Here is a 14,023-nt window from a genome sequence, read left to right on the forward strand (position 1 = left end):
TCTCTCGTCTCTCTCCTTGACGGTTGCGGGTAAAGGCCCTCTAAAGACCCATCTGGTGCTTATTCTTAGCATACATGTCTCGACTTTCTGGCCTGGAAGAATGTGGATTGATAATTATAGTATCTGCGACTGATGCATCCATCCTTGAGGGACAGTGGAGCCGGTTTCATTTATTTCATTTCTTTTTTTTTTTTTTTCAATCTTATCGATTTGTTTATTTACTTCTTTATTGATTGATTGTATATCTCTGCTTGCAGCTCAGATGTGGACTTTTCCTCCGCCAACCCAGGAGACGGGGATCGGAACCAAGTCCAACCGAGTCTTGGTTGTATCAGTCATCAGCAATACCTCACAATACCTTAATTATGTATTCCGTACGGTAGGGAAGAATCGACATCACGATTACCTCACTACGGTAACTCCTCCGTCACTAGCCACTACCTACCTCATTTTTGTGTATCCATATGGCAGGGAAGTAAGAAAAAATCAAATCAAGAAATAATGATGGCAGCGGCGCCATGACAATCATCATTCATATTGAAACATCCGATTTACAAGCGCCCCGTTCCTAGGGTTTTATTCCCATGGGTTCCCGTCCCATGGAATGGCACTCTAACTGTTTGGTTATGTTTACGAGAGAGAAAAGAAAACCAGACGAGAGGATGATGAGAAGAAGAAAATGAAAGCGAGGAAAGAGGGAATAAAAAATCAGACAGATAAGAGAGGCGAAAGAAGAGCAATCATAGAATGAAACGAATAACAAGATCCTCCCACAAGCCACAGCCCGTCCAAACAAAGAGGTCTAGATCCCCGACCGCTCGAGCGCCCCTCTCAAGGTAGCCAGGGTAATGTTCACAGATCGGGCCATCTCTGCCAGGCTTTCGCTTCCCATACAATCCGGAAATAGGAGGCGATTGGCTCACCCGATTGATTTTTTCCATCTTCCACACCAGCTCAAATAAGTTATATCATATTAGGTGTCTATGACATTGACCGATCGACGGATCTTGTTAACGGCTGGCCGGGGTTCCTGTCCACCAATCGAGCCCGACGGCCTATATTTGCACCGGCGATTCCATCGGATCTTTTACGGAGTACGGATAGAATGACGTTCGTCTCTTACCATCCAATCCAACCAAGCAATCCCTTGCTGTATCTTAGTATCGGTCCAAATTACATTTCCCCTCTCGCTGTAACTAAATCTCCAAGTTGTCGCGTGAGTTTCCGCTACCACAGAAAGCTACCCCCGTACCCCGGCTCGCGTGGAAGCTAGCAATTGGTCATTCAGACCCTCTACAAAACCATGGAAGGCTGTCTATATCAGAATCAATTCAAGAAAGAACTAAAACCGGTCCCTTGTATGTATGATATGATAATATGTACGCCACCGACGTCAAGCAACTGGCTAAATCGACCCAAGTCCCCTCGGTCAAAAAAGGGGTACTGTACTGGTGTATCAAAGTGAGGATAACAAATGGCAGATCGTAAGGGGGGGAGGAATACTCCCCACCCAGGTCGAAAATTAGAGAAGATAATCATTACATGGAATCAGAAGAAAAAAAGAGGCCTTGGCAGCCCCTTCATATCTATGTCCGCATATCCCACGCCGGGCGAAGACTGGACATCAAGTCGTCTTTGGTCCCGACGGTTTCCGGGGGCAAGCGGCTGACACGGTACGCACCAGTGCGGATGTTATTCAAGTGGGCAATCGAGACTCCCGTGCCGTTGCTGCGAATGCTGCCCGCGTCACTGGCAGCCTCGGTGTTCTTGAATCGAGGCGGAGGGGCAAAGTCCAGATTGTCAAACGTTCCTGATTTCCGCAGTGCAAACCTAAAAAAGGAATCAGTATCCGGTGAATTGATCGTCCGGAGAGAACGGGGAGGGATGTAGTTCGTGGGGAACCGAAGGTACAAAAGGGTATACTTACGGACTAGGAATCACCGAAAGCTCATCAAACGCGGAAGCCAGAGGGGTGTGAGCCCTACTCCCCGGGCTGAAGGGACGCATTCCACCCAAAGGCGTTTCGGACCGACCCTCCCGTTGGTCTTTGAACGACTTGCCGGGGGCAAAGTCCATAGCGGTCATGAAGGAATCATCTTTCAGCATGTGAGGAGTAGGAAGATTCTGAAGCGGAGCCGGCGGTGGGACCGGCCTGCGCGGTGCTCGCGGACCGGGCATCCGATTAGATGCCGAAGAAAATGCACGCGGGCCTGGGGGCATGAACTGATCGCTGTAACCACCCAAGGAGCCACTGGCCATATGCCCGGGTCCTCCCTGGAAGCGTGGAGGGGCGCGCGGGGGTGGAGTCATAGCACGACGCGAGACCGGCTCAGCAAACGGAGCTGGGACGGGATCATAGTACTCTTGCCCCGAGTACGGGTCATAGATGTAGTCACCCTCGGGATCCGGATAGAAGTCATTCCCGTCGTCTTCGTAGACGGTTTCCCTGTTTGCCTTGCTATCGTCGAAGTACTCCTTGTAGAAAGAACGGATACGGTTGGCTCGTTGCTCAGGGTCCTCCGTTGCATCCTCTGGGGGCAAGGGGCGCAATCCGAGGGTCATCCGGCGAGTATCGCGGCGAGAATCGGTGTTCAGCATCTGCGCTTGGGGTTCTTCAGGTACGGGCGGAACCGGGGGGTGGTCGAAAATCTGTCCATGGCTGGTATCGTTGTCAACGCCGTGGATATTGACGGCAGGAATCGACGGGTTGGATTTGGTCTTATTGTCATAGTCGCTTCCCGCATCACTCAAAGGCAGTGAAATCCTGGGGGTTGGAATGGACGTTGTGTATAGGTTCCCGTGCTCCGGTTCAGGGTGGTTCGGTGGAAGATCATGCGACGGTAGGTTGATTTGCGGAGGAGGCGAAGCCATTGAGCCATGGACACCATCCTCGTTCACCCGCGGAGTATTTGCCGCGGCGCCAGGTAAGTGGGCAGGGCTCGGACTTCGGGGAAGGCCGAATTGGAAGTCCAGATCCGCCGGTTTATCATTGCCGTGCACCGGACTTTGCATGTGGGGTTCGGGTTGCTCGCACAGGGGCGGAGATGAACGTGACATCCGCTGAGCATTTCCAAGTAACCCTTGGTTCATATCGTCACCAAGCGCGCCGCCCCCGAGGCTTGCCGTATCGTCGGGATAACCCCTAGGTGGTGGATTCTTGCCTTTGGGAGGGAAAGCGACGGGCCGATACTTGTCACCGTCCCGACTGATGGACCGTGACAAGGAATTGAACGATTCTTGAGAGCCATGCAAGCCGGGAGGGAGGAGATACGGGCTCGGGCCGATATCCAGGGAGATGCCTTTGGTGTGGTAACCCCCGTTCCCTTTTTCGGCCTCTCGCATCTGCCTGGAGCCTTTTGTGGGACCCAGGTCCATGCCAAAGTCAAGAGACCTGTGCTTGTCATTGGCATCTTCACTCCGGAGCTTCTTGGTGTTCCTCCGGTGCAGATATATCAACACGATGATGGCACATACAATCGGTACACTAGAGACTGATCAGCGACCGAACAGAGACGCGGCGAGTAGCATCAAGAGTGATGAAAACGTGACGGGTGAGGGAAGAGATTGGGATCAGGCGTACACTGCTCCTAGCACCACAGGCAAGGTTGTGGTTGTTGTTGTGCTGGTGGGCTTTTCACACTCTCCGCTGCTACCACACGTCGACTCGGATCTCTTCACCATCGTTGGACTACCAGCTTCCACGATCAATGGCTCGGCTTGAGTTGGCACCATGTCCGGCTGCTGCGGCAGGTCTCGTGCGACCCTATGCATGCCATGGCGGGCAAAGTGATGGTTATGGTGGTGCATGATTGTCCGGGGCCGCTGTACAGCGCTCCAGTCGGGCCCGGGTAATAACACGAACGGCAATCAGCCACCGGGTGATGATTACCTCCGAGTCATTTAAGTCACAAGCAAGATGCTGACGAAAAAGACCAGGTGAACGGCAATATGGTACAAGTTGCAATTGACGGTATATGGACGGGTCAGATTCGGGTGAAAGAATATGAGGCCCAAAGGGAAGGCGGATCAACGTCTCGAAGCTTTTTGAATAAGGAGTGGAAGGGAACTGGGGAGTTCCTAAAAGAGTGGCAATCGAAGTTCAGGTAAGGAACGAAAATAGGCCCGTCAGGGGGAAAGGAAAAAAGAGAGGGGGAGAGAGAGAGAGAGAGAGAGAGAGAGTGGGACAACAAAAAAGAAAGAAAAGAGTGTATATTGTCGCCGACAGGAGATGAAAAGCGAAGAAAAGGGAACGAAGGATAAGGAGAGGCTAGAAGAGGAGGTGAAAGAGAGAGAAAACGAGGCCGTCCAGCGAAGAGGGCCGAAAGATTAGACTAAACTGCTACAGGACGGGTTTTGTTTCTCGTGTGGTTTGACCGGCTGCAACTGGGGACTGTGGAGAGATGCAAGAACGGGGCGTTAGTTCGAAGGCTATGCTGGTGTACCGTACCGTCACTTTACATCAACACAGTTGAACCCGTGGAACCTTTCCTAAATAGTAGATAGATAGGGATACACAGGGACAATTTGAGGATCATTGTATGGTACATGCTAGGGGGGATCTAGTTCGGTATTCATCTCCTGTCCGTCATCTGATGGCGATTAAGCTGCTGCTCTTCCTCTACTCGAACGACGACAAATGTGTACATAGCATCAAGTTCCCAGAAGGGAGTAGTTATATTATACCTAGTCGAGACATGGTAAATATTGTGAGCTACTGTATCAGTTGGTAACAAAACACAGGATGGAACCCCTGAGTCTAGCGTGATTTCCCAAAATTACAGCGAGGAGAGATAGCACAGATACCCAAGTAATGAAAGTTATGAAAAAATAGGATCAACCTAGCTCCAGTCGGGCATCCCTCGTTTCTTTAAAAAGAAACGGTGGACATCGTCATTTCTGGAAGGGTATTTATGCATAGGAGCTATCCTATCCTGAGAGATCCAAAGTTTGGACGTACCAAGGATAGAGCTCCCTATTCCTCTCTAATACCTAGTCTCTACAAAGATGGGGGTTCCCTCCTTTCCCTCCCTCAAACCCAACACCAGGTACCCAAAATGACTTGAGACCTCTAATCCTGACCTGACCTGACCTGACCTGGGAATTCCCCTGAATGACAATCCTCGGATCAGCGGGAACTGTCCCAAGCCCCAAAATCCTTCCTCCTTCTAGCGTCAGGAACCAGTGACCTTCGCCACCAATGACGATGGAGCATCTCCGCTCCCTAAAAGGGTGGGCTCCACCTTGTAACTCGACTAACGAGTAACGACAATCCTTTTCGTCCGGGAGACTGAAATACCTGATTACTTCTGAGTGACTTGTTCTGTCTAACGGGGTAACATCGAAATAAGAGTTCAGAATCAAGAGGTCAGTCAGATAAGGTGCGATATTCTTAGCATGCCAATCATTGCCAAGAACACCTCCAAGCATACCTTAAACTTCTGTACCTGAGCTAGGCATGCTTAGTCAATCTTGTATTCCTTTCTCCCTTCTAGGTAATAATCCTGATCAATTGGCGGCATTTCCCTCGCAGCTCGGCGATCTAGAACAGCATCGCCATCACCGCGATAATCCATGTCCAACAGGTGGTAATTTCAGCAAGGAGGGAGCTAATTGACAGGGAGAGTTGTTTTCTCCCAGCACCTCTCTATCTAACTGGTTATCTTTCCCTGGAGCTAGCAATATCCTTGTGTATCAAGATGAATCAAGTACACTGCTTAGCTTGCCGGCGGACGGGGTAGTGTCCTTGGCGGGGGTGGCTAGCTCTGTAGATAATCAAAGATGAGACACCGGCGCGCCACTTTTGCTTGGTTTGGAGCTTATACGGGCCTAGAAACACCGATTTCTCGATTGCTTTGTTTGATTCTCGATTTTGTGTTACTGTGAAAATAAATACCTTAGCTACACGGAACACAGCATGTTGGGGTATAAATCAAAGGAACTCTATTGCAATGTGGATTATGGATTTGCCAAGCTGATCATTGGACGGTAGACACTGCAATTAATTAGCTTGTCTGTGTTAGCGGAATCAAACATTAACGGCATACTACGGAGTACTCCGTAGTTGTTATAATATACCTCGCCTACGTATTAACGGCTAGTGTGTTTATACCAGTAGAACACAAGGGGTGATGTTTTGTCGTGCCGTATAGTTTACCTTATATATATACGTCAATCTCAACGACAAAGATAAAAAGAAGCCATTGGATAAATAAACGTAAGCAGGTATATTTTCCTCTATATCATTATATCAAGGCATCACTAGGTAGTACATGTGTGGGAGGACCAATGAAAACAGTCAAAACTGATGGTATCAATGGCTATGAAGAACTTGCGAATAGTTGCAAGACTGCAAGAAAACACGAAGAGTCAACACGACAATGTATATGGGGAGGATCACTCCAAGTCAGCTGATATGTTGCCCGATTGCATATTTCATCATACAACAGCATGCCGCACTTATCGTATATCATCTTCGTCTTGGCCAAGTAGTCTGGTCGGGGATGTCGTTCTTTCATGTATTTTGATATTCGGATGGCTTCGCACTGTACGCCGTAATCAAGATGGCATGTATATCTCCTTGCCCTCATCTCCATACAAAGGTTCTACAGAAGTTCAAGAGAACGAGAAGAAAAAAAAAGAGTAAAAGAGAAGCACATTACGTGGCATCGTCTAAATTGTAGATTAAAGGAGACATAATACTCTAGTCCATGACTGCCCTTGGACGCGAAAGCCCCAACATGATTACACATTTCACCCTGCCCACCATTTTAAAACCATAAGAAACACGAAATCCATACACCGAATGCCTTTAGCAATGTTGGACGGGTGTCAACATCCCATCCTTGGGAAATGCTTGGAAAGAAAACAAACCACCAGAGTACTCCAGACAGGGTTTGAAGGGCCCGATGAAAAGAAAGAAACGAAAAGAAGGAAGGGATATACACCAACAGGCTCTTGTACAAAACAGGGCCTCCATCGAAGGAGGACTTCCAGTGCGGATATGACTCTTTCAAGAAAGAAGAGAAGAAAAAAAATCATGGAAAAGAAACGTTTAATGCAAGCACGCACATGTGATCTTCAGACGCTGGGAAGGGCTCATCAAATAAAGCAATGCGGAAAACAAAAAGAAACATTGCGTTTTAGCCAACGAGACTGTCGAAACACGAAAGGCTGTCATTAGAAGGTCGATTGAATATTTGGCTGAATGGAGGAGCGGAAGTATGAACGTCATGAGGGCCGCTTGGGACTTCGTCCGCTTTGCGGATGACTTCTTTCAGTGCACGCGTGACGACACCGGCTCGGTTGACGAGACTATGGAGGGACTGCGTGTCGAAGGGGAGTTTTTTGGGAGGCGTGAGATGCGATCCGTTGGAGGCGGGTTCATGTGAGACACGTTGCTGATAGATCATGTCCAGCACAGAGTTTTCCTTATGATCTGGGATAGGAAACTCCGAAGAGATTCGATGGGGTTGTTCTGAGAGTGCAGCACCCCAGGACACACCGCTAGACCGCTTCCAAAGGCCATTCGTAGTCGACTTCTCGCCCTCCGAATCATCGAAGCTGAAGGTAAGAGAAGCCGGCGATCCCGGGGGTGAAAGATGGTCCTCTTCGTCGTCCAGGGTGGCTAGGTCAACGATACCCTCTGCTTCTTTCCACAGCTCACTTGAGGGCCCCTGAACAATGCCCAAGAAGCTGGCTCGTTGTCGAAGTCGTTTCAGCTCTTCCACGAGGAGGGTCAGTTCCTGAACCTGACCGAATTGTCCATGCAGACTGGCTTGTCGCTCCATGATAGCCTGAGGTACTACCATAACACTCTCGGAGAGGTTTTTGCGGGGCCTAGTGTTATCGTTGGTGTTATTTTCGTCCGATTCATCGAAATCAAAGTCGCTGTCCCAGTCCTCACTGACTCCTTTGCTGCCCAAACCCCAGGTTCCATATTTCCCCGAGGTTCGTCGAGAGTCTTGAGCAGTTGCTATATCTCTCGAGACGGGAACGCTCTGGCTTCGGAGGTGTAGGGCGTTTGGGACTTTTCGTGACGGCGCTCGGCTCCCACGGAGTTCCGGTCCATGCTTCCCATGAACGGTCCGTGGCCGCCAGTCAGGCCCGCAGGCTTCGCGGTCGGGTTTCGGTTGTTCAGACCAATCGAAAATATTCATTCTTGGGGTGGTTCCGGGAGCCCCATTAGTGACACCTGGTAAGCCATATTGTGCGTGACCTTGCATCTCCACGGGAGTCTCTTGTTCCTTATCCGGGAGCGAGGGCTTAGCCTTGCCTCGATTAAGATTATGGGTGGTCAAGGATAACGGCGGGCCCTTCGGGGGTAGAGCCTGACCCATGGTGTCCCCTGGCAAAGCAGCGATGAGACTATGCGTATCCTCGTCGTCTGTCAGATCGGAGATGAACGAGATCCCGCTGTTTCCTTCGGACATATTGATCTCATCAGGCGCGGGCCGGGTCGAAACGAGAGCGGGTACTTTGTCGGCGTCCTTGTCAAAATGACTCTTCTCGCGTTGCTGGGGGGCGAAGAAATCGCACGAGTCCGGGTTTCCAAGAGGCGTTGACGCGTCCTCCGCAATGCCCAGTGGAATCGACTTATCGAAGATAGACTCGATACGAGCAGTGTGGAGTCCCGAGCTACTGCTTGTGACGTGAGTGCGAATCGAGTCGAAGGCGGTATCACTCAAAAAGTCCGTGTCATCTTCCTCACTCGACGTAAAAACATGAGTGTCGTCAGAACCAATGACGGTGGAGGTGGGCTCAGAAGCCGCAATTGAATGACGCTTAGGTCGATGGCGCATTGAGCCTTGATGTGTGGACGGAATGGCTGAATCCGAGGTCATGGGACGCTGTCTACTTTCCCGCAGATTGCCTATATCCGGCTGCGAATAGGACGGGACGAATTTGCGTCTAGCTCCTATGACATCTAGATCCAACGAAAAAGGATCACCTGTTTCTGAAACCGTTGGGGTTCGAGCACGGACTCCAGCTGGATGGGAAACGTTGCGCCTCTCTTGAATGGAGGATGCCACGTTGGCTCCTTCCAGTTTTGCTTGGTTGGGCAAAGGGGTCGAGGCTGCCCTGCATTTTGGACGGTCCAGAGCAAAGTCGCCGGCTCCCCCACCACCACCTACAGCCTCGGGACTGTTATCTTCGCATTGGAGGTCTGCTTCATCGTGGGAGTGCAATGGCCCACGTTCATTGTGGCTTGGCACACAAGGTGACTCTGGTTCTTCTCTTTGGGCGGAGGCACTCTGCTGGAATGGATTGCGGAAGTGAACCGGAGATCCAAGGGCACGCCATTCTGGATCGACAGTGTTAGAAATTTCCTTGGATGCGACGGAGGTGCCCAGGAGGAGTGCTGGGGCTGTGTCGGAGCTGGGAAGAATTCGTCGTAGTCCCGAATCTCTAGGTTTTGTGTTCGTTGAGAACCTGCGCGTTAGCCTGTCAAGGGATCCGCCGAGGCTAGTTCTTAGGTATGGCCGCCAGGAGTCGACCGTCTGTGGAGCACCATCTGTAGTGGATTGCACCCGAGGATCGGCGAAAGAGCTCGGTTCAAAGTTTAAGCTGTGTGTTGCCTTGTGCCCGAGATGACCCGATCGCTGATAGCTCGTCGCTGGTCTGTGAAAGGTGGGAGTCAACGGAGAAGACGGCGCACTCTCAAACAACGGGTTGATGTTGTGTTGTAAAGTGGGCCGTTTGACCAATTTGTTGGGCGGCCGGCGTTGGCTCGACGGGCGCGAGTATACTGGACTTGCGGGCCCGTCGGAGGACGGGAAGACGGGGCTTTGGCACGACGGGCGCTTGTCTGGCTGGAATGAGAGCCGTCGGACCCATGACGACGAGGGCCGACGGTCATGTAAAACGGGTAAATCATCCTTTGGGGCTGGCGACAACGTGGTCGAGAAAGTTTGACCGCGGCGCCGTAATCTTATCCCCCCAAAAGATGATTTCGGCCGTGATGGCTCGTCCGAACAGCCTAGACCGACCACATCATCGTGGACACGAGGGCCGGTATCTGTGGGAGACGCCAAATCCACCGCGACAGAGGTGTGCCGGGTTCGTGGTCGCGAAGTATCGAGCGGGGGGAAGGTGGCAGCGTCGGTGGCTGCGGGCGCGCATCCGCCTTGCGGATGGATCTTATTTCGGAGCCGACTCGATGGCGGGGATTTCTGCTCTACGCGACCGAGCGCGAAGCCGGTTGCTGCAATACCGACGGTGCTAACCGCACACAGCTGGACAAGATCAGGTCAGTGGAGGACTACGAGTCATGGTGTGTTTAAAGACATCAAGTCTTTTGTATGCGAAAAGAAAGATGGAGAACTCACAGTTGAGACATGCTCCATTCTCATGGGGCGCGGGGAACAGTATCAAGCACCATGAAGCTTAGATTAGCGACATCGATATTACAGGTAATTGACGTCCCATCTGCATTATCATGCACGAGAACCAGCTGATTCGACACGTCCGAAGTGGAAAGCGTCTAGGAGGGAGTCATCTCCGAAGAATCTAGTTCGTATCGATTTGACAGAAGGGAAGTATTTGACACTGCGCAGTTTGGTATGATGGTTGAGTCGGAGCTCAAGGATCGCGATCAGCGTATTTGGGGAGGTGGGGGGGATAAAAGGTCGCGTGAGAGCTAGGTAGCTATCAGGAACGGGGGGATCGAAGAAAAGAATGTCATCAAGGAATGCGATGATAAATGATGGAGAAGAATGGCGAGTCAGAAGCTTGGACGAAAGAGCCAGGGAGCCAGTTGAGAAGAAAGAAAGAAAGGAAGAAGAGAATCCAAGGAGTCCAGGCAAAGAACTCGAAGCGCAAGCCAAAACAACAACAACAATAACAAGGTAATTAAGAGGTCATCGATCAACAAAGAGCGAGTGGGACGGCGGCCACTTTCTTTTTCTTCCACCCACGGGCGAGGCGGTTCTAGTTCTGGTCTAAACTCGATCAGTTGTTAGGGAGCGAGATACTAATAGTGGTCCCTCACGCTAGGAGGGTCGCCGAGCAAACAGATCGATTCTCTACTTTCTTCTCTTTTTCTTGTCTCTTTGGGTTTCGAAAGGGATACGAAGGAGATGATGATAATTGTCATAATATCGACAATCATAGGAGTACGACTACGACTCCGTCCTCTAAATGATCAGGAACTATCGATCTTTTCATTCCGGTCCAACATCGAGTAACACCACCCCGATAGATCGATCGCAGAGGAAACTTGTTTGCCTTGAAGAATCAAATATTGAAAAAACAAGACAACAAGCCTGTGATAAACACTCTACCTAGAGATCCACCGTCTACAGCCTCCCGTCCTTGAGAGTGTGGTACAAATGCAGTTTATATCCAACTGATCGGAGTGGAGATAGACGGCTGGTACCTGGGAAAACTTCCCCACCGAGCTGGAACGAACCTCCGAGTATACACCATACAACAGGCATTAACCACCCAGTGCATAGATGACCTACCTTACCTTTCCCTGCAGAATCATAAAATAAAATAAAATAAAAATCCTAGTTGAGTGACAGAAAAACAATCCGTCGGCGTGTATCTGGGGGAGACTGGAGCGATGCAAGGGAGCGAGATGCCCGATCCTTTAGCGAGAGTCTAAGCAGGAGCCGATGGGGCTGGTTAGCGCGCACGATCCCACTTCTCAAGGTTACAAATCTTGGTGAGTGGAGGAGGATGAATGGTGATCAGATTTCCGAGCGATTAATGAAACTAGGCTCGGGATCTCTTTTCAGCTCCTCCTCTGCCCAGTGTTCGAGTGGATCCTCCACTGTGCCCTGTGGTGTCATCATCATAACCTGTTTACCATTGGTTCTCCATCTGCCCAGGCTGATAAGAATAGATCATCTAGAGTAACCCTGTCAGAGCGCAATTCATTTATGAAACAGATACTATAATCAATAAAACAAATACCAAAATAGTCAAATAAATAAGTAGATAATGAAATAGACAAATTTTGAAAATAAAAAGACGAAGAATGGTTAAGATGTTATGGAGTCATTCATCGAGTTCTATCAACTGGGAATGCTTTCCACTTCCTGGTTGGACGATCTCTGAACCAAGTGGCAACGCGTTCAAACATCGGCTAAACCCCACTTCCTGGCTTTGTCCCGTATTTCAGCCGAGGGCCATGAACTCATCGTTCTTTCTACCTACCTACCTAGGTAGTAGGGACCCATCTTTCCCGTCGTCTCTTACTCAAGGACAAAATCTCTAGGTCTACCGAGGTCCCAACTGCGCGGTTTTGACAGGCGATGTTTGGAACGCTACTCCGTACTCGGTAAGGATTCTACGGAGTAGGTCCATGTAAACAAGGAATGATTCTAGTGTTTGAAAGCCGATGTGGCCCAAGGTTCAATATTCAAGGGAGCGGAAGGTTACCCCAGGGTTTTGAATTTTGCCAATAAAGGAGCGGGTGTGCAATGTGATTCATGCACACTGAACACAGTAGAGTTACCCCTTGTCTGTGACAGAATCAGAAAAGAAAAGAAAAGAAAAGGAAGAAAAAGCTGCACCTTCCACGATGTCAATAGACAGCCAACATAACGGTGTGATAGTAAGCTGCTTCGGCAGGAAACACAGCAGATCGAGATGATACATCCAATTTTCTCCAAGCGGAACGTGGGCCTGCAAGATGTTAGACTCGAAGGGCAATATCTCCGACCGATGCGATGGGTCTTTTTTCGAAAAAGGGATTGGATTTTCCCTCCCTTCGTTCTCATGGATGGTTCGTCATCCGGATAATTCTTTCGATAGTCTATAGTGCTGTTTCGCGAGCCTCTTTGACAGCTAACTGGTTCAAAGTAATTGTCATGCTAGAAATGTAACAGGGGCTAGCTCCCTTCCGAAACGGATCCTTCCAGACCTACTACTGGTCACCAGTTAGTTCTTCGTGATCTTGCCAAGAGCTGAGGGGATACTGGTGGCTGGTGTGATCGGCTCCGCACAGCACAATACAATGCACGGAGTACTCCGTCAATCTCGTCTCTCCCTCTTCGAACAAACACAAAACCTAATCAGGCATATCAATGTTTTGAGATTCAACTCTACTAGAATTCTCCCTTGTAGCCAATATCTAGGAACGATTAACCCTACGGGAAGTTGGGGGTGGGGGCAGGCGCTTGTTCCGCAAAGCAGGTACACAACTCACCCTTGCTCCGGTGTATCCTTGCAGTCAGGTGAAGTTGATTTACGGATCCTCCCCTCAGACACCTGGCCAACGAAGGCCTCCGGACCTGGGATTAAACTTATCACCCAGGACAACAATCTTCAGCCCTTCCAAAGGGAGAAGTGCAACAATCCTTCCCGTCGTCGTCACACGGAGAGAGTACAATTTGTCCTCCCTTAGCGAGACTGGCTAGGGTCGCACTGACCGATGAACAGCTGTCTTCATGTCGATCATTGTCCAGAACTCAAATCTGCGATCCCTGCAACAACCTACCGATTCAACTTTCCGCTAGACTCGACCGATAAAGGCCGTGTGTTGAGGCCCCCCGCAGGGGCAAGGCTCGACGCCGAAAAACGCCTTGCCAGAATTTGTTCGAGTAATCTCCGCCGTACACGCATATTTTGCTGGAGCAACGGGGTGGTAGACCCCAGCGGTTGGATCTTGAAGCGATATACGAGCTAGGTGCTGACTTTGGCAGGGGTTTGTTTGTCTTTATTGTTTCCCTTGATTTTCTGTTCACATCCCCTTTCTCTCATGTCGTTCACCCATAGAACATCTGCGAAGACTGCATTTCGAGGCGGTCAGACATGGCAGATGTTTAGTGACTAAATCATCTCGATGAAACACTCTTCGACCCGTCAAATCCTTCCATGTCACTTAATGATCTTGAGCGGGATTTGGCGATTATAGTGTAAGTACTGTAGTGTGAATGCAAAAAGAATGTGGCCTAGATGTCATCAAACCCCTCAATCCTAAATGGATGAGAAATACAATCGGCATAAGACCGTTTCCATCATTGCAAGTTGAAGTTATAGTAACTATGTCAAGTTGGCAGTGGTGTTGTTGCCTGGG

The 14,023-nt window shown here is 49.9% G+C and overlaps 3 protein-coding genes across 3 annotated transcripts; all 3 read right to left on the reverse strand.

Moving 5' to 3' along the window:
* Positions 1 to 1,586: 1,586 nt before the first annotated feature.
* P168DRAFT_240736 (uncharacterized protein) lies at positions 1,587 to 3,807 on the reverse strand (the record flags this gene model as incomplete). Its single annotated transcript, XM_024833731.1, has 3 exons — positions 1,587 to 1,830; positions 1,928 to 3,484; positions 3,581 to 3,807. The coding sequence occupies 3 exons, from the start codon at positions 3,805 to 3,807 to the stop codon at positions 1,587 to 1,589; spliced, it is 2,028 nt and encodes a 675-aa protein (XP_024690455.1).
* A 2,861-nt stretch (positions 3,808 to 6,668) lies between these two features.
* On the reverse strand, positions 6,669 to 10,826 carry P168DRAFT_328869 (uncharacterized protein). Its single transcript, XM_024841396.1, has 2 exons — positions 10,326 to 10,826; positions 6,669 to 10,232 (listed from the first exon to the last, which is right to left on the reverse strand). Exons 1-2 carry the CDS (start codon positions 10,347 to 10,349, stop codon positions 7,140 to 7,142), a joined length of 3,117 nt encoding a protein of 1,038 aa, XP_024690456.1. The 5' UTR covers positions 10,350 to 10,826; the 3' UTR covers positions 6,669 to 7,139.
* A 1,474-nt stretch (positions 10,827 to 12,300) lies between these two features.
* Positions 12,301 to 12,843, reverse strand: P168DRAFT_36349 (uncharacterized protein). Its single transcript, XM_024841901.1, has one exon. The coding sequence runs from the start codon at positions 12,723 to 12,725 to the stop codon at positions 12,381 to 12,383; it is 345 nt and encodes a 114-aa protein (XP_024690457.1). The 5' UTR covers positions 12,726 to 12,843; the 3' UTR covers positions 12,301 to 12,380.
* Positions 12,844 to 14,023: the final 1,180 nt, after the last annotated feature.

Source organism: Aspergillus campestris, assembly GCF_002847485.1.
Source record: "Aspergillus campestris IBT 28561 chromosome Unknown P168scaffold_10, whole genome shotgun sequence".
NCBI lineage: Eukaryota > Fungi > Ascomycota > Eurotiomycetes > Eurotiales > Aspergillaceae > Aspergillus > Aspergillus campestris.

Coding starts and splice junctions, on each gene's coding strand:
- P168DRAFT_36349 (XM_024841901.1), bottom strand. CDS start 12,725: ATGAGAACGAAGGGAGGGAAAATCCAATCCCTTTTTCGAAAAAAGACC.
- P168DRAFT_328869 (XM_024841396.1), bottom strand. CDS start 10,349: ATGAGAATGGAGCATGTCTCAACT. Junction 10,233..10,325: donor GAATGGAGCATGTCTCAACT/GTGAGTTCTCCA, acceptor GATCTTGTCCAG/CTGTGTGCGGTTAGCACCGT.